General features: G+C 43.2%; 1 protein-coding gene across 1 annotated transcript in view; it reads right to left on the bottom strand.

Annotated features, from left to right (window-relative positions):
• Positions 1-1,138: 1,138 nt before the first annotated feature.
• The window catches only part of WHRN (whirlin), a 77,639-nt gene continuing 58,682 nt past the window's right edge, over positions 1,139-20,095 (bottom strand). Inside the window, exons 9-14 of the mRNA XM_070955896.1 lie at positions 14,888-14,920; positions 11,697-11,762; positions 8,788-9,367; positions 7,304-7,488; positions 3,225-3,347; positions 1,139-2,300 (exon numbers count right to left, since the gene is read on the bottom strand). Coding sequence (XP_070811997.1) covers positions 2,118-2,300; positions 3,225-3,347; positions 7,304-7,488; positions 8,788-9,367; positions 11,697-11,762; positions 14,888-14,920 — 1,170 coding nt within the window. The 3' untranslated portion in view covers positions 1,139-2,117. The remainder of the gene's footprint in view (positions 2,301-3,224; positions 3,348-7,303; positions 7,489-8,787; positions 9,368-11,696; positions 11,763-14,887; positions 14,921-20,095) is intronic.

Here is a 20,095-nt window from a genome sequence, read left to right on the forward strand (position 1 = left end):
CTGGTTATTAAGACCAGCTGCCTGCAATTACTGCAGGTTCGAATCTCGCCAAGGCTCAAGGTTGTCTCAGCCTTCCATCCTTTCTAAGGTAGGTAAAATGAGGACCCAGTTTGTGGGGGCAATAAGCTGACTTTGTATAAATATACAAAAGGATGAAGGCTATTGCTGAGCACATTGTAAGCCGCTCTGAGTCTCCGGAGAAGGGCGGCATAGAAATCAAATTAAAAATAAATAAATAAAATAAAATAAAATAAAAAATGCAACTGAAACCAGAGAGTGACAAAAGTGCCTAGGATGCCTTAAGCGTATCGTCGTAAGTCAAGGATGAGCTGTACCGCCTAAGATCAGGGAAATATTGGTGGTTGTTGTGACATCTGGGGCAGGGGATTGAATTCTGTGATTTCACAGCCTTCTAGCCAATGGGTGGGAAGGGTGTTTTGGTGCAAAAGTAGAAAAAGTAGAAAAAGTTGGAAGGGACCTTGGAGGTCTTCTAGTCCAACCCCCTGCTTCAGCAGGAGATCCTCTGCCCGTGATGGCAAACCTATGGCACATGTGCCAGAGGTGGCACACAGAGCCCCTCTCTGTGGACACACGTGCCATTACCAGCTGCTTTTCTGGTGTCTGGCGTGCCAGCTGGTATTCACGCACACCAGAGCACTGGAAAACCACCTGAAAACCACCAGAAAAATGGCCAAAAAACAGACTGTATTTTGGGCCATTTTCAGGTTATTTCTGGGCTGTTTTCTGGCCGGTTTTCTGGACTGTTTTCAGAGCCATTTTCAGGCCATTTTGGGGCCGATAATGGCCCAGAAAACAGCCTCAAAATGTCCTGAAAAACAGCCTGAAAATGGCCCCAAAACAGGCATGCGGGCGCCAGTCAGCTGTTCTTTGGGTTTCCGGCGCACACACATACAAATGCATCTATGTGCGTTTTGGTTTGGGCACTCAGTGCCGAAAAGGTTCGCCATCACTGTCCTATACAATTTCAGACAAGTGGCTATTCGGCCTTTTCTTTAAAAAATCCTGCACTCTTTCTAGAGTCTCCACATCTTTTTTATATGGTGGTGAAAAGCTGGTGGAACCAAATAACAGCCGCGGTTCTTTTTTCTAACACGTTTATTGAAAAATTAAACCACAGTCTCTCTTTTATGTACATATAGTGAAATCTTGAAGGGTTCCCCCCCATTATTATTGGCTAGGGACCGACGACAAGGCGGAATCCAGGGAAGGTCACTGCAGAGGCGTCAATCAACTGGGATGAAATCCGAAAACATCGGAATCAGAATCCATGGATGGTTTTACTTCCCTCTGATGGTGCCCGGATCTTCTCCTGCCCAAACTGGGACCTGCCATGATTGTAAGATGTTCCCGTAAGATACAAGGGGAAGAAGGTAGGAAGAGCTACGAGAGGAAGCAAGTGACATTTTCACATAGGTGCCTTGCCAGGTTATTCGAAGACGGAGGCAGAGGAGTAGAGACAGGTGAGCTAGCTGGTGGTTTACGAACCAGTTAAGGATGGTCGCTGGAAAGAAGGATGATGGGCTTCTCAAGGTCTATCAAGATTGGGGAGCCGTTAGCAGAGATAAATTATGTTGAGGAGAGGTCAATCCAACCCTACATTTGCTCGGTGGGAAATCCTGTCTAGGCTCTACCTGGGTGTACAGGTGTGTGTCAACTCGCAAAGCATCCCTGGCCTGCTCTCGAGTTGCCATAGGCAAGGGGGATGGGAAACCGACGAAGCAGCCAAAGACAGGAGCACATTCCAGACATATCTTTCTCAAGGCTGTTGCCCAGAGTTACCCAAAGCAGCCGGAGGGGAATGATCTCTACAATCCGCAAAATTGCTCCGTTGGCGAATGTGAGTGATGACACACCTTGGGGAGAGGGGGGGAAACAGGGTCATGATTGGGGCGTAAATTACGTGGGGCCGGAGTTGACTTCACCTGAAACGTTCCGACATGAAGCTCCTAATAAATAACTGGATTTCTTTTGAAGCTTGGCTCAAGGCATCCGTCGGAATCCTGACAGCGTGCACGCAACTGGGCACATCGGACATCTCGTAACCCTATTCTTTCCTCCCATCTCTTGGTCTTTTGGCTTTGGGGTCTTCCAGACCCCTAAAGTGCAACGTTAAATTCTGTGACAAGGAAATCGATGTAATCCTTCTCTTTCGTCTTGAAAGCCTCGGCAATAATACGAGCGGCTTCGCGGTGCTCCTTCCCGCAGAGGGCCGTGCCGTTGATTTCCAGGATCACTTGGCCCACCTTCAACTGGCCGCAGTTGTGAGCAGAACCGCCCTTCTGTGGCAGGGAAGGAAAAGACAAGAGAGAGCAGAGAAGGAAAGGAAGTTAGGAAGAAAGGAGAAAGAGAGAAAGAAAAAAGAGAAAGCAAAGAGAAAGGAAGGAAAGAAGGAAGGAAAGAGAAAGGAAAGAAGGAAGGAAGGAAGGAGAGAGGAAGAGAGAAAGAAAGGCAAGATAGAGCAATAAGAGGAAGGCAGAAAGGAAGGAAGGAAGGAAGGAAGGAAGGAAGGAAGGAAGGAAGGAAGGAAGGAAGGAAGGAAGGAAGGAAGAAAGAAAGAAAGAAAGAAGTTAGGAAGGAAGTAGGAAGAGAGAAAGAAAAAAGAAAGCAAAGAGAAAGGAAAGAAAGAAGGAAGGAAGGAAGGAAAGAGAAAGGAAAGAAGGAAGGAAGGAGAGAGGAAGAGAGAAAGGCAAGATAGAGCAATTGGAGGAAGGCAGAAAGGAAGGAAGGAAAGAAAGAAAGAAGTTAGGAAAGAAGTAGAAAGAGAGAAAGAAAAAAGAGAAAGCAAAGAGAAAGGAAGGAAAGAAGGAAGGAAAGAGAAAGGAAAGAAGGAAGGAAGGAAGGAGAGAGGAAGAGAGAAAGAAAGGCAAGATAGAGCAATTGGAGGAAGGCAGAAAGGCAGGAAGAAAGAAAGAAGGGAGGAAAGAAAGAAAGAAAGAAAGAAAGAAAGAAAGAAAGAAAGAAAGAAAGAAAGAAAGAAGGGGAAAAAAAAGAACAATTCAAAAGTTTTTTGGGAATTTAGGGGAAGAATTTATCACAAAAGCCCTTTCTTTGGCTCTTCAAGGTCAGGACCAGTCGGAGAGCAAAGCTATGGAGAAAACGTCTCTTAGCATTTTTCTAACCCTTCTTACCAAAAATAATTTCCTTAGGTGTCCTTTCCAAGGACCAGAGGACCCCACTTCCTTGAGGAACCCCTGAACTCATACCTGGATGGTGACAATCCTGGGCAGGGGCTGTCGCGTGTTTGCACCCCCTTCGATGGCAATGCCCAAGGTCGGGGCGCTCTTCGACACACGGATTAGATGGGAAGTTGGCTCCAGGAGTCCTGGCTGTAGAGAGACGGAGAGGAGGAGAACATCAGTGGGAAAAACGAGCGAAGTTGGCACGGGAATGATGGACGCGAAGGACTCATCTCCAAAACTTTTACTTAAATCTCGAATCTTTCCTGGGGAAGGCCTTTCTACAGAGGGTACCGTGTGTTGTTGCATTTTTTTTTCTTTTCTTTTCCTTTTGCGGGCTACCCTAAATTTGAAAGGCAATGCTGCCCTCTAGTGGAGAAACGTGGCCTTTAATTTCTGCCAAAATCGAGGCTGTTTTGAGTAAGCGCAAATGTTCTATAATTAAGCTATTAAAATGTGTAATTCACCGGCGGATAGCGACATTTATTTTGTATAAATCACAAGGACGTGTTTCATCTTGAATTTTCATCCCCTTCTCCTTGCCTAAGGGGGAGTTTGGGATAGTGGTTAAAGCATCAGACTAGAAACCGGAAGGTCCCGAGTTCTAATTTTGCCTTGGGCAGAAAACCTAAAGCAAAACCTAAACCTAAACCTCTATTCTATTCTATTCTATTCTATTCTATTCTATTCTATTCTATTCTATTCTATTCTATTCTATTCTATTCTATTCTATTCTATTCTATAGTGAAAGATTCGCTGATGGATATGTTTAAATGCCTCCAGGGAAGGTAGGAAAGGGAAGCTCACCTGAGACTCTCTGTTACCTGCCTAAGCAGGGGGTTGGACTAGAAGGCCTGCAAAGTCCCTTCCAACTCATTCCATTCTATTCTATTCTATTCTATTCTATTCTATTCTATTCTATTCTATTCTATTCTATTCTATTCTATTCTATTCTATTCCATATTCCATATTCCATATTCCATATTCCATTCTATTCTATTCTATTCTATTCTATTCTATTCTATTCTATTCTATTCTATTCTATTCTATTCCATATTCCATATTCCATTCTATTCTATTCTATTCTATTCTATTCTATTCTATTCTATTCTATTCTATTCCATATTCCATATTCCATATTCCATTCCATTCTATTCTATTCTATTCTATTCTATTCTATTCTATTCTATTCTATTCTATTCCATATTCCATATTCCATTCTATTCTATTCTATTCTATTCTATTCTATTCTATTCTATTCTATTCCATATTCCATATTCCATTCTATTCTATTCTATTCTATTCTATTCCATATTCCATATTCTATTCTATTCTATTCTATTCTATTCTATTCTATTCTATTCTATTCTATTCCATATTCCATATTCCATATTCTATTCTATTCTATTCTATTCTATTCTATTCTATTCTACTCTATTCTATTCCTTATTCTATTATATATTCTATTCTATTCCATTCCATTCCATTCCATTCCATTCCATTCCATTCCATTCCATTCTATTCTATTCTACTCTTTATTCTATTTTCTATTCTATTCTATTCTATTCTATTCTATTCTATTCTATTCTATTCTATTCTATTCTATTCTATTCTACTCTTCTTTATTCTATTTTCTATTCTATTTTCTATTCTATTCTATTCTATTCTATTCTATTCTATTCTATTCTATTCTATTCTATTCCATATTCCATTCCATTCTATTCTATTCTATTCTATTCTATTCTATTCTATTCTATTCTATTCCATATTCCATATTCCATATTCCATTCTATTCTATTCTATTCTATTCTATTCCATATTCCATATTACATATTCTATTCTATTCTATTCTATTCTATTCTATTCTATTCTATTCTATTCTATTCTATTCCATATTCCATATTCCATATTCTATTCTATTCTATTCTATTCTATTCTATTCTATTCTATTCTATTCTACTCTATTCTATTCCTTATTCTATTATATATTCTATTCTATTCCATTCCATTCCATTCCATTCCATTCCATTCCATTCCATTCTATTCTATTCTATTCTACTCTTTATTCTATTTTCTATTCTATTCTATTCTATTCTATTCTATTCTATTCTATTCTATTCTATTCTATTCTATTCTATTCTACTCTTCTTTATTCTATTTTCTATTCTATTTTCTATTCTATTTTCTATTCTATTCTATTCTATTCTATTCTATTCTATTCTATTCTATTCTATTCCATTCCATTCCACTCCATATTCTATTCTATTCTATTCTATTCTATTCTATTCTATTCTATTCTATTCTACTCTACTCTTCTTTATTCTATTCTATTCTATTCTATTCTATTCTATTCTATTCTATTCTATTCTATTCTATTCTATTCCATTCCATTCCATTCCATTCCATTCCATATTCTATTCTATTCTATTCTATTCTATTCTACTCTACTCTTCTTTATTCTATTTTCTATTCTATTTTCTATTCTATTCTATTCTATTCCATATTCCATATTCCATATTCCATTCTATTCTATTCTATTCTATTCTATTCTATTCCATATTCCATATTCCATATTCCATTCCATTCTATTCTATTCTATTCTATTCTATTCTATTCTATTCTATTCTATTCTATTCTATTCCATATTCCATATTCCATTCTATTCTATTCTATTCTATTCTATTCTATTCTATTCTATTCCATATTCCATATTCCATATTCCATTCTATTCTATTCTATTCTATTCTATTCCATATTCCATATTCTATTCTATTCTATTCTATTCTATTCTATTCTATTCTATTCTATTCTATTCCATATTCCATATTCCATATTCCATTCTATTCTAATTCTATTCTATTCTATTCCATATTCCATATTCCATATTCCATTCTATTCTATTCTATTCTATTCTATTCTATTCTATTCTATTCTATTCTATTCCATATTCCATATTCCATTCTATTCTATTCTATTCTATTCTATTCTATTCCATATTCCATATTCCATATTCCATATTCCATATTCCATATTCCATTCTATTCTATTCTATTCCATATTCCATATTCCATATTCCATATTCTATTCTATTCTATTCTATTCTATTCCATATTCCATATTCCATATTCCATATTCTATTCTATTCTATTCTATTCTATTCTATTCTATTCTATTCTACTCTATTCTATTCCTTATTCTATTATATATTCTATTCTATTCCATTCCATTCCATTCCATTCCATTCCATTCCATTCATTCCATTCCATTCTATTCTATTCTATTCTACTCTTTATTCTATTTTCTATTCTATTCTATTCTATTCTATTCTATTCTATTCTATTCTATTCTATTCTATTCTACTCTTCTTTATTCTATTTTCTATTCTATTTTCTATTCTATTCTATTCTATTCTATTCTATTCTATTCTATTCTATTCTATTCTATTCTATTCTATTCTATTCCATTCCATTCCACTCCATATTCTATTCTATTCTATTCTATTCTATTCTATTCTATTCTATTCTATTCTATTCTATTCTATTCTATTCTACTCTACTCTTCTTTATTCTATTCTATTCTATTCTATTCTATTCTATTCTATTCTATTCTATTCTATTCTATTCTATTCCATTCCATTCCATTCCATTCCATTCCATTCCATATTCTATTCTATTCTATTCTATTCTATTCTATTCTACTCTACTCTTCTTTATTCTATTTTCTATTCTATTTTCTATTCTATTCTATTCTATTCTATTCTATTCTATTCTATTCTATTCTATTCTATTCTATTCTATTCTATTCTACTCTTCTTTATTCTATTTTCTATTCTATTTTCTATTCTATTCTATTCTATTCTATTCTATTCTATTCCATTCCATTCCATTCCATTCCATTCCATTCCATTCCATTCCATTCCATTCCACTCCACACTCTACTCTACTCTACTCTACTCTACTCTACTCTACTCTACTCTACTCTACTCTACTCTACTCTACTCTACTCTACCCTACCCTACTCTACTCTACCCTACTCTACTCTAATATGGGGTGGGAGCTGCTGCAACTTTGCCTGTTGCTGGTGCTCGTGCCCAAGGGATGCCTCACCGGTTTGGGTCCTGCCTCTACCGCTCTGCCCACTCTAGGGACTCCCTGGGGACTTCGTGCTGGTGGCAGGCCCTGCAGCCGCTGACTCCTCTCTCTGCTGGTGCTCAGCTCCGCTTCTCCCAGATCAACGCCGCTGTCTTCGCTCAGCGTCTGCCCGCTGTCCGAGAGCTGGGAGAGCGTGGAGGCTGGGATGGGAAACGGTGAGAGACAAGCTGTTAAGGAAGCAGCAGAGCAGAGAAAGAAAGAAAGAAAGGGAAGGCTGCTGAGAACAGGATAACAGAGTTGGATTCTTATCAACCTCCAGTGATGGAGAACCCACAACTTCTGGTGGCAAGCAGTTCCACTGGTTAATCGATACTGGGATTATAGGATAACAGAATCGGAAGGGACCTTGGAAGGCTCCTAGTCCAACCCCCTGCTCAGGCAGGAAAGCCTATACCATTTCAGACAAATGGCTCTCCAGTCTCTTCTTCAGAACCTCCAGTGATGGGAGCACCCAGAACTTCTGAAGGCAAGGCATTCTACTGATTAATAGAATAACAGAGTCAGAAGGGACCTTCGAGGTCTTCCAGTCCAACCTGAGTATCCTGTCCACTTCCTCGGGAGCAACAGGATCAAACTCCTCCCAAATGACAGTCTCAAGACCGGCACCCATCATCCCATCTGTACCTACCCCGTCAGAGACTAAGCCTTCCCGAATCTGAGTGATTTTATCGTGCAGATACTGAACAAAATCCTCAGCACGACCCTGCAAGGGATCCTCCCGCGCTCCCAGATGGAGGAGGGAGCGGGTCACCCTAAACAGGGCAGCCGGGCGATTATCTGCCGATGCGATAAGAGTGGAAAAATAGTTACATTTTGCCGCTTTTATCGCCACTAGGTAAGTCTTAATATGAGATTTTATCAGTGTTCGGTCGGGTTCGGAGCGACTAGATCTCCAACTGCTCTCTAGGCGTCTTTTCTGGCGCTTCATCTCCCTCAGCTCCTCGGAGAACCAAGGAGGGTAGAAAGGAAGAGTCAGAGAAGGAAGGAAGGAAGAGGAGAAAGAAGGAAGGAACAGACATTTTACGACCCAAACTAGGTAACAACATCCGTGCTCCTCTCAAGAGGAGCCTTGATGGTACAGTGGTTAATGCACCCTGTTATTAACACAGCTGCCTGCAATTTCTGCTGGTTCGAATCTCTCCAAGGCTCAAGGTTGACTCAGCCTTCCATCCTTTCTAAGGTAGGTGAAATGAGGACCCAGTTTGTGGGGGCAATAAGCTGACTTTGTATAAAAATATACAAAAGAATGAAGGCTATTGCTTAACACATTGTAAGCCGCCCTGAGTCTCCAGAGAAGGGCGGCATATAAATCAAATTAAAAAAAAAAAAAAAAAGAGGAAAAATCAGGGAAGGAAGGAAGGAAGGAAACAAGGAAAGAATCAAGGAAGACAGGAAGGAAGGAAGGAGACGAGACAAAGAAAGGATTTCAAAGTGCTCACCTCTAGCTTGAGGCAATGGCTTGACTTCATTCACATCCGGTTCGCTATTCGGCCGATGAACTTCAACCATGATAAAGTGCTGGGTATTCCCCACTTCAAAACCGCTTTTCTCGCCGGGAGGGAAAGCAGCCGGGTGGGCGGGAAGGGGTAGGTGGGTAGGGGAGCTTGGGGCCGTGCCAGCTGCCTCAGGGGAAGGCTGTTTCAACCGGGAGGGTGACTGGATCCGAGGGAAAGGTAGCATGGGGTGCTGGTTGAGCGTCAACAATCGGGCCTCCGTGGGCTTCCTCGAAATGCGAGTCGCCGGAGAGATGGACGCGTAGATGGAGCTGGAGGCCGAGTCCTCCATGGAAGAGCCAGTGGTGGAGTTGGAGGCCAGGCTGTGGGTGTCCTTCTCAGAGAGGCTGGAAGATGGCATGGGGCTTTGAGGAGCCATGAAGAACAGCCCCGACTGGGAAGATTCAGAAGATCCCGAACTGGGTTTGTGTGCTTGGTCTGAAGGATCTGCCCGCGATTGAGAGGACGGAGCAGGAGGTGAGGGCCTAAAAGCTGGAAGTTCTTCATAGAAAGAGGAGACATCGTCCTAAAGAAGGAAGGAATGGAGGAAAGAAGATTCAGACATGGCCGCAAGAGCAGGAGAGGGCCAGCTTCTTTCAGGCTGAGGGCCATCCTTCTGTTCTGAGGGAGATGTCGGGGTGGATGTTCTAATGTAAATGAAGCGGGCTCTGATAGATGACCACTGGATAACTTTCTATTCACTCTATTCTAAAAAGCAATGCATCCGGTTGGAAAAAGTACAAACTCAGCCAAAATCCTTTTGGTTCCTCTAGGAGGCCTCTAAGTTGTCAGAAGAAAGGAACATTCTAATGACATACAGCTTAAGGGTTGGTTAGGTCAAGGGGATCCACATGAGTTAAAAGTTGTCTATCGTCAGAAGATGATTTGAGTCTATGCTTCAGTAATCTACAAAAAGAATTATAACTGTTTTGCAAAGAAACTCAGTAATTAGGAAATGTCAATTAAAAATGACAAATGTATATGACCACATGAATTGCTGAGTTAACAGAATCCTTTGTCTAGAAGGGTATAAAACCATTGTACCTAATTGCTGTCTTTGTTCAACGCTTCATGTACAGAGCTTTGAACCTATTGCGCAATATATAAAATTGTCTCTGATTAATCCAAAAGTTGTGTTTGTCTTATTAAATCCACAACAGTTCCAACTGAGGGAAGGACCTTGCCAAGGGCTTCAAAAATTATAGCAAGGGGTTTCTTTGCTTGGTTGCTCGGGTGGCCGTGGGCCATGGTGGGCATGGCCTAGTCAGCCTCCCGCACCACAGTGCAGGGGGGAGGGCATTTTTGCCCTCCCCGGGCTCCAGGGGTTTTTTCTCGAGCCTCCGGGAGGACAAAAATGGCCTCCCCAGGCTCCGGAGGCTGGAAACGAACTTCTGGTAGGCCCGTTTTTTCACCCTCCCCAAGCCTTCAGATGCGCCCTGCACTTACCTGCATTCCAAAACAGGCTGTGTGGGGACTCCTGAGAGGGAGGGGGCAGCGTGGGCATGCCCAGCTGAAAATCAGGTGGCCGGCACATGCACATGCGTAGTGAAGGCAACCTAGGGCAACGGCTCGCAATGCCCGCAGAGATGGCTTCGCGTGCCACCAGTGGCACGTGTGCCATAGGTTCGCCATCCCGGGTATAAGGAATCCCTAGCACTGATGATGTTCCCTAGTTTGGTAATTAAATGTCTGCAAGAAAACTACAAGCTCAGAGAGCACCAAGGATCCTGCAGTCCTCCTCCTCTTCCTCTTCCTCCTCCCCTCCACCCATTCCCTTCCAGCATTGAAGATGTTACCTGGTTAGTAATCAAATATCTGCAAGAAAATCACCAAACTCAGAGAGCACCGAGGACCCCACAGTCCTCCTCCTCCCCCCTCCTCCTCCCCCTCTCCACCCATTACCTCTTAGGACTGATGATGTTACCGAGTTGGGTCCTGAAATGTCTGTAGGAAAACCACCAAGAGCATAAGGACCTTAGAGCAGTGGTTGTAAAAAAAAATGCTTTTAAAGCCTCTGACGGGTCCCCAGCTGACTTGCCTGATCGGCAGAGGCTTTTGTTTAAAAAAAAAAAAAGCTTCTGACGATCCCAGTTGACTTGCCTGATCAGCAGAAGCTTTTTTTTTAAAGCCTCTGACGATCCTAGCTGACTTGCCTGATCCGGCAGAGGCTTTCTTTCTTTTTCTTTTTTTAAAGCCTCTGACGATCCCAGTTGACTTGCCTGATCAGCAGAAGCTTTTTTTTTAAGCCTCTGATGATCCCAGCTGACTTGCCTGATCAGCAGAGGCTTTTTTTTTTCCCTTTAAAACATTTTTTCTATTTCGGCCAAAGAGGTTGTAGAAAAAATGCTTTTAAAAATAAATGTTAAAAAAGCCTCTGATGATTGCGCAGCTCAACTGAGCAATGGGGTGGGGGGCAAGGATTTTTGCTACCGGTTCTCCGAACCACCTGCCTCCATCGCTACCGGATCCGGCAATCCGGTCCCGAAACCGGGAGCATTTCACCCCTGCCTTAGAGGTCCACCACAAGCTACAAATATTATCTTCTATCGGTTAAAGAATCCATGTCCCAGCGGGATACTAGAATTAAACCCGGGACATCCTTGGGAAGTACGCTGCTTTAAGGAGCTGCAGAGACTCTGGTGACATCAATGGGATGTACCAGAAGGTCATCTGCTCTCTGCCCCCTGCCACCCCCCTTACCTCCACTTCTTTTAGCAGAACAAAATGGTACGATGGATGATGGGTCCATCATGCGAAGAAAGAAAGGCAACAATTTCATCGATCAACACCACTCAGAACTATTAAAGCTTGGAGAGCAATCAGGTGGAGAACTCCTTGAGATAATGCTCTCTTACCAGGGAGATGTCAGGTAAGGCATTGATCCTGTTTTGGCTTCCACTCCTACCGCCATCGGAAGAATTCTGGGAAGCAGGGGGAAAAAAAAAACAAGGAATGTGATATTACAGAGGGATCCAACCCCAAACTATTTCATTATGCAAAGCTCTTCTCCATTCAGGATTGTTCAGTCGCTCTCTCTAATAAAAAGTTGGAGTAACTAACTTTGGAAATTGGAGCCTATCTTGTATTTTGGCTGAGTATCAGCAGCAAAAGGCACTGGAAATAGACACTGTCATTGGGTTGAATTAAAAGTCCATACCATCCCTCTCAGGGACACGGTGGCTCAGTGGCTAAGACGTTGAGCTTGTCGACTGAAAGGTCGGCAGGTCAGTGGTTCGAATCCCTAGCGCCGCATAACAGGGTGAGCTCCCGTGGCTTGTCCCAGCTTCTGCCAACCTAGCAGTTCGAAAGCAGGTAAAAAATGGAAGTAGAAAAATAGGGACCACCTTTGGTGGGGAGGGTAACAGCGTTCTGTGCACCCTTGGCATTGAGTCATGCCAGCCACATGACCAAGGAGACGTCTTCGGATAGCGCTGGCTCTTCGGCTTTGAAACGGAGATGAGCACCGCCCCCTAGAGTCGGGAACGACTAGCACGTATGTTCAAGGGGAACCTTAACCTTTACCTTTTACCATCACTCTTGTAAGATTAAATATAGTGATTTTTTAATAGGTTGGGAAGCCTAAGGAACCAGGAAAACTGCATACAAAGGTCACACAAAGCCAAGATGCCACCAGTTATTTATTCATTATTTCTCTCTCTCTCTCTCTCTCTCTCTCTCTCTCTCTCTCTCTCTCTCTCTCTCTCTCTCTCTCTCTCTCTCTCTCTCTCTCTCTGCCTGCTTATCTATCTATCTATCTATCTATCTATCTATCTATCTATCTATCTATCTATCTATCCATCCATCCATCCATCTCTCTCTAAATCTCTATCTCTTACTAAGTATCTCAATCCATCCTTCTCTTCTCGATTCTCCCTTCTCCCTCTCTGGCCATTTCATAATGAAGGCAACTGTCAAATCCCTACTCCTCGCCCACCACATCTTTTCTTCTTCCTTCAAAGTCCTTTCTTCTACCTCAAATCTCCTCGCCTGGCTTCTCGCCTAAGTCGCGACCAACCTCTACTTGATGCACAAGGGGGCAGTCGATCACAGGTTTCCCAAAAAAATCCAAGAAACCTCAGGAAGAATTGGCAAAGGAAGGAAGGAATGAAGAAAGAAAGAAAGAAAGAAAGAAAGAAAGAAAGAAAGAAAGAAAGAAAGAAAGAAAGGAAAGAGAGAGAGGGAGGAAGGAAGGAAGAGGAAGGGAAAGGAGATTAGGAAGGAAGAAAAAAGAAAGAAAAAAGGAGGGAGGAAGGAAGAAAGGAAGAAAGAAAGAAAGAAAGAAAGAAAGAAAGAAAGAAAGAAAGAAAGAAAGAAAAGGAGGGATGGAGAGAGGGAGGAAGGGAAAGGGAAAGGAGATTAGGAAGGAAGGGAGGGAGGGAGAAAGAAAGAAAGAAAAAGAAAGAGAAAGAAAGAAAGAAAGAAAGAAAAGGAGGGAGGGAGGAAGGGGAAGGGAAAGGAGATTAGGAAGGAAGGAAGGGAGAAAGAAAGAAAGAGAAAGAAAGAAAGAAAAGGAGGCAGGGAGGGAGGAAGGGGAAGGGAAAGGAGATTAGGAGGGGGGAGAGAAGAGAGAAAGAAAGAAAGAAAGAAAGAAAGAAAGAAAGAAAGAAAGAAAGAAAGAAAGAAAGAAAGAAAGAAAGAAAGAAAGAGAAAAACCACCCTGCCACTTTCCCCCCATTGTGGCTGGCTCCGTTTTTAAAGCCAATTTGGGAAGCAACGAACCTCCGTGATCAGCCTGAGCTGTTTTCAATTAGTACAAAGCACAATTAACCCCCTGCTAATAAAACATGACAGCGATTGGAGAAATCCTTAAGAGGAAAGTGACACAGGAGCCAGGCTGGGCTAGCAGGTTGCTGTTTGACAAAACCTGGAGAGCAAGAAGCAAAAACGGAAAGGAATATATATTTTTTTTCCCCCAAGCAATGATCAACCGTCAGTAGCAAAACGGGTGCGCCGAATGAAATTCGGTTCAAACGGGACCGTTAGCTCAAGGAGAAGCTACCCTGTAAGGAAAAACAAAACACGGCAGGAAAATAAATATTGGCTCTCCAATTGGAAGCAGCCTGCAGGAATCGGTTCCAATTTTATTTCTACCTCTTCCCCCTTTTTTTAAATAAATAAATAAATAAATAAATAAAAAATTCTTGACGTTTCAGATTATTGGACAGATGAGAATGCCTCCGAATGCCATCCGAAGGTGCGTTCCTCCTTAATGAAATTTTCGCTGCATAATTAAACAAAATTAAACATTAAAACAACCCTTAAGTGCTTAAGTGCATTTCAAGGAGAAAGGAAAACCGCATTCATAAATTGAGGCACAGCTTCCCTGTTTTAAAACACGGCTCTCGTCATTGGAAGCCAACCTCCCAATTTACCAACTTCTTCCATTCGTTATGGATGGATGGATAGGATGGATGGATGGATGGATGGATGATGTACCACAAATTCCATTCTTTTTTAAAAAACAGTTTATCTATTTTCAGTTGACATACAAACTGGTAGTAAGGTAAGTAGAACACACCAGGGGTGAAATCCAATTTTTTTCCCCCTACCGGTTCTGTGGCTTGGTGGGCATTGGCAGGGGAAGGATATTGCAAAATCTCCATTCCCACCCTACTCCAGGGGAAGGATACTACAAAATCTCCATTCCCTGCCTTCCTGGGGGAAGAATCTCCATTCCCACCCCACTCTGGGGCCAGTCAGAGGTGGTATTTGCTGGTTCTCCAAACTACTCAAAATTTCCGCTACGGGTTCTCCCGAACCTGTTAGAACCTGCTGGATTTCACCCCTGGAACACACCCCTGCCCCAAACCCCCATAACTTTAACCTTAGACTGTCTACTATTGACCTCACCCCATTCCTAAGAGGTCTGTAAGGGGGCGTGCATAAGCGCACCAGCGTGCCTTCCGTCCTTGTCCTACTGTCCCCATTTATTTGTATCCTTATCCTGTATGCATAATCATCTTTATACTTATATCCGTTATCTTATACGTGTTTGACAAATAATAAATAAATAAAAATAAATAAATAAAACACAGAAATTGCTCACCTCCATCAAATCAATCAGCCACAGGAGCCTCTCCTAGCCACGTGGGTTGAGTTGACGTGGACGCAGCATGCAATGGATGGAAAAGGTAGAGAGGAAGAAATAGGTTAGAAACTATAAAAATGGGGGGGGGAAAGCAATCTAAGCAAAATCCCAGGGCCGAGCGATATCCTTTCCTTCCTTCTCACGGACCTCATCACCCTTTGATGGAAGTGAATTGACTTTCAAAACGGGTTCTTGAGGGAGACGTTGAGCACTGAAATGTGACAGGTCTGTGTTTATTGGATCGCAAGTTGGCCGAGCTGTCTCTGGAGAAAGCCATTGCTTCCACTGAAGACGAATATATTGCACAGGTCAGAAAGAGGGCTGAGAAAAATATCTACAGACCCCTCGCATCCTGGACATAAACTGTTTCAACTCCTCCCCTCGGGATGGCGCTATAGGGCTTTGCACGCCAAAACAACCAGACACGGAGGCGGGTTTTTTCCCCTCGTGCCATCGCTCTGCTGAACACCTAATCTTCACAATAGTGTTTTTATGTCTATTTATCCATGTTGTATGGCAGTAATATTGTTATTATCCTTCTCATCTTCTTTACTACCCCCTTTTATTGGTATTATTATTATTATTATTCTGTTGTTTTGCATGTATGCTGAGTGCTTCTGTACCGGAGACAAATTCCTTGTGTGTCTAATTAGACTTGGCTGAATAAAACTCTTCTCTTCTCTTCTCTTCTCTTCTCTTCTCTTCTCTTCTCTTCTCTTCTCTTCTCTTCTCTTCTCTTCTCTTCTCTTCTCTTCTCCTCTCCTCTCCTCTCCTCTCCTCTTCCCTTCCCTTCCTTCCTCTCCTCTTCCTTCCTTCTCATCTCCTCCCCTCTGCCCTTCCTCCTTCCTTCCTTCTCTTCCTCCTTCCCTCCTTCCTTTCTTCTCCTTTTCTCTCCTCTCCTCTCCCCTGCCCTTCCTTCCTTCTTCCTTCCTTCTCCTCTGCCCTTCCTTCCTTCCCCTCCTCTCCCCTCCCTCCCTCCTTCCTTCTCCTTTCCTCTCCCATCCTTCTTCTTCTCCTTCCTTCCTTCCCTCCTTCTTTCCTTCCTTCTCCTTTTCTCTCCTCTCCTCTCCCCTGCCCTTCCTTCCTTCTTCCTTCCTTCTCCTCTGCCCTTCTTTCCTTCCCCTCCCTCCCTCCCTCCTTCCTTCTCCTTTCCTCTCCCGTCTTTCTTCTTCTCCTTCCTTCCTTCTTTCCTTCCTTCTCCTTTTCTCTCCTCTCCTCTCCTTCCTTCCTTCCTTCCTTCCTTCCTTCCTTCCTTCTTTCTCCTTTCCTCTCCTCTCCCCTGCCCTTCCTTCTTCTCCTTCCTTCCTTCCTTCCTTCCTTCCTTCCTCCCCTCCCCTCTCTTCCTCCTGTCACTAACCACCTTTGACTTAAACAGCCACAGGTTTTCAAACTGCTCGAGCTGGTTTTACACGGCTGGGTAGGCTGTCAACGAAAGAAAAGAGCGATTGAATTTCAGTTTCTTTTAGCAGATCGATCGGGCTGCCCTTTGCCTGCTTGCTTGTTTTGCAAGGTGGAAGCTGCTTGAGCAGAAAGGCAGGAGGGAGAATCAAAGGATGCCTCTGCAGAGCAAACTGGAGAGGAAAAGGAACTTCGCCTTCTCCTCACTTTCACCCAAGACCTTTAAGACATGGTTCCTTCAGAAAAAAACGGTGGGCGGCTCATCCAAGTTGATTCAAAGAAGATTTTTGCCGATGAAAATAGGACATTAACAGACAGGGGCTCATTTCCACGCGGTTCGGGAGGCCCTGCTTCTAACTTGAATAGCCGTCAGCGTAAAAGGAAGACTAATTTAGGAAAGGTAATTGCATCACGACAGCAGACCGGAGACAAAAGCAGAACATCTTTTTAAAAAACAAACAAAAAAAAAACCACAATCTGCTTCTTCTCGTGGGTGAATTTTTCCAGGCCGGCATGAGAAAACACAAATGGATATTAAAAAAAGTCCTTTGCTTTTGCTTATTAAGAATCTTCCTAGCTGCTTTTGTTACTTGGCAGCCAAAAAAGGAGGAGTTTTTATATATATATGCTTTATTCAAAGGCGTAAGAGTTTGCAAGCGGCAGCTCCCGTCATCGGATGCATTAAAAACCTTTCAATAAAAATTGTTAGCCGGAAAAGATGTTCTCAGCCGTCTCCTGATTTTCTGCTGCCAGAGACTAACACGGATCCCCTCCTGTTATGTGTTGCTTGGTGGCATCACACATTCAGGAGTGTGGTATGTTTGCACCCCTTTTTAATGAGAGGCACTTTGCGCACTGCACCTTGGAGGAGATAAGGTAAAGGTAAAGGTTCCCCTCGCACATACGTGCTAGTCGTTCCCGACTCTAGGAGGCGGTACTCATCTCCGTTTCAAAACCGAAGAGCCAGCGCTGTCCGAAGATGTCTCCGTGGTCATGTGGCCGGCATGACTCAACGCCAAAGGAGCACGGAATGTTGTTACCTTCCCACCAAAGGTGGTCCCTGTTTTTCTACTTGCATCTTTTTACGTGCTTTCGAACTGCTAGGTTGGCAGAAGCTGGGACAAGTCACGGGAGCTCACCCCGTTACACGGCGCTAGGGATTCGAACCGCTGAACTGCCGACTTTTTGATTGACAAGCTCAGTGTCGTAGCCACTGAGCCACCACGTCCCTATTTGGAAGAGATACATAGAATCAAAAGCTAGAAGGGAGCTTGGAGGTCTTCTATCCAACCTCCTGCTCAAGTAGGGGACCCTACACCATCCTGGATAAATGGTTGTCCAATCTCTTCTTAAAAACCTCCAGTGATGGAGCACCTAAAATGTCTAGAGGCAGGCCGTTCCACTGATTAATTGTTCTCACAGTCAGGAAATTTCTCCTTAGTTCTAGGTTGCTTCTCTCCGTGATTAGTTTCCATCCGTTGCTTCTTGTCCTGCCCTCAGGTGCTTTGGAGAATAGGTTGAACCCCCCCCCCCACTTCTTCATGGGAGCACCTTCAACAACATTTTTCTAACATTAAGAGTGGTGAGAATGCAGTACTGCAGGCTAATTCTGCCCACTGCCAGTCGTTCGATCCTGACTGGCTCAAGTTTGACTCGGCCTTCCATCCTTCCGAGGTCGGTAAAATGAGGACCCAGATTGTTGAGGGCCATAGACTGACTCTGTAAACTGCTTAGAGAGGGCCTGTAAAGCACTGTGAAGGGGTATATAAGTCTAAGTGATATTGCTATTGCTTCCTTCCTTCCTTCCCTTCCTTCTTTCTCTCCCTCTCTTTTCTCCTTCCTTCCTTCCTTCCTTCCTTCCTTCCTTCCTTCCTTCCTTCCTTCCTTCCTTCCTTCCTTCCTTCCTTCCTCCTCCCTCCCTCCGTTACCATGGTGGCTCAGTGGTTAGATTGCAGTATTGCAGGCTAATTCTGCCCACTGCCAGTAGTTCAATCCTGACTGGCTCAAGTTTGACTCGGCCTTCCATCCTTCCGGGGTGGTTAAAATGGAGACCCAGATTGTTGGAAGGCAAGATGCAGACTCTGTAAACCGCTTAGAGAGGGCCTGTAAAGCACTGTGAAGAAGTATATTATATAAGTCTAAGTGATATTTCTATTGCTTGCTTCCTTGCTTCCTTCCCTTCCTTCTTTCTCTCCCTCTCTTTTCTCTCTCCTTCCTTCCTTCCTTCCTTCCTTCCTTCCTTCCTTCCTTCCTTCCTTCCTTCCTTCCTTCCTTCTCCCTCCCTCCCTCCCCATGGTCGCACAGTGGTTAGAATGCAATATTGCAGGCTAATTCTGCCGATTGCCAGCAGTTCGATCCTGACTGGCTCAAGGTTGACTCAGCCTTCCATCCTTCCGAGGTCGGTAAAACGAAGACCCCCAGATGGTCGAGGGCCACAGACTGACTCTGTAAACCGCTTAGAGAGGGCCTGTAAAGCACTGTGAAGTGGTATATAAGTCTAAGTGCTATTGCTATTGTCCTTCCTTTTTTCCTTCTCTTCCTTCTTTCCTTCCTTCCTTCTTTCCTTCACTTACTTTCTTACTCCTTCCTTCCTTCCTTCCTTCCTTCCCTCCCTCTCAGTGGTTAGAATGCAGTATTGCAGGCAAACTCTGCTGACTACCAGGAGTTCGATCCTGACGGGCTCAAGGTTGAGTCAGACTTCCATCCTTCCAAGGTTGGTAAAATGAGGACCCAGATTCTCAGGTCAATAGGCTGACTCTGTAAACTGCTTAGAGAGAGCTGTAAAAGCACTGTGAAGCAGTATATAAGTGCTATGGCTATTGCTGTTGCTATTCCTTTCCTTCCTTCCTTCCTTCCTTCCTTCCTTCCTTCCTTCCTTCCTTCCTTCCTTCCTTCCTTCCTTCCTCTCTTTCCCTCTTTCCTTCTTTCCATTCTTTCCTTTCCTTCCCTTCCCTTCCCTTCCCTTATAAGTCTAAGTGCTATTGCTGTTAAAAAGGACTCCCTTCACAGTTGCCTTGAATACCCAACCTCTTCCCTGTGGCATTGTAGGAGTTCAGGCATTCAACAACCAGCTTCTTCAAACCAGCTTCTTCTTCCGGAGCCTCCTAATGAGACTTTGATGAAAGGTGTTTCTATTACCGGCAAATTGATTTCATGGCCCTCAGGGCTGAACGTTTAAATAGGCGATTACGCTAACTTCATTTGGCAGGGAGGGGAGATGGGAGAAGACAAGATACTGGCAGAGGATCCAGGTGTCTTCTGGATTTCCTGGACAGAGTCGGATTTTCCCCTTTTCCCAGTGGCTTTTTACCCGAGGCAGTTCTCAAATTGTGTCTTGGAATCTTGGAATGTGGGAAAGAAGTGATTGGCTAGAGGAAAATAAATGGTACCTTTTCTATGCTGCTTCTGCTCTCTAAAAATCTTTTCCTTAGGGGGGGGGATATTTATATATATAGAATAGAATCACTGAGTTGGAAGGGACCTTGGAGGTCTTCTAGTCCAACCCCCTGCTTAGGCAGGAAACACTACACCACTTCAGACAAATGGTTATCCAACCTCTTCTTAAAAACTTCCAGTTTTGGAGCATTCACAACTTCTGCAGGCAAGTTATTCCATTGATTAATTGTTCTCACTGTTAGGAAATTTCTCTTTAGTTCTAAGCTGCTTCTCTCCTTGAGTAGTTTCCACCCATTGCTTCTTGTCCTGCCCTCAAGTGCTTTGGAGAATAGCTTGACTGCCTCTTCTTTGGGGCAGTCCCTGAGATATCGG

This window comes from Pituophis catenifer, unplaced genomic scaffold, assembly GCF_029215685.1.
Source record: "Pituophis catenifer annectens isolate HBS135680 unplaced genomic scaffold, rPitCat1.0.hap2 SCAF_17, whole genome shotgun sequence".
Taxonomy (NCBI): Eukaryota; Metazoa; Chordata; class Lepidosauria; order Squamata; family Colubridae; genus Pituophis; species Pituophis catenifer.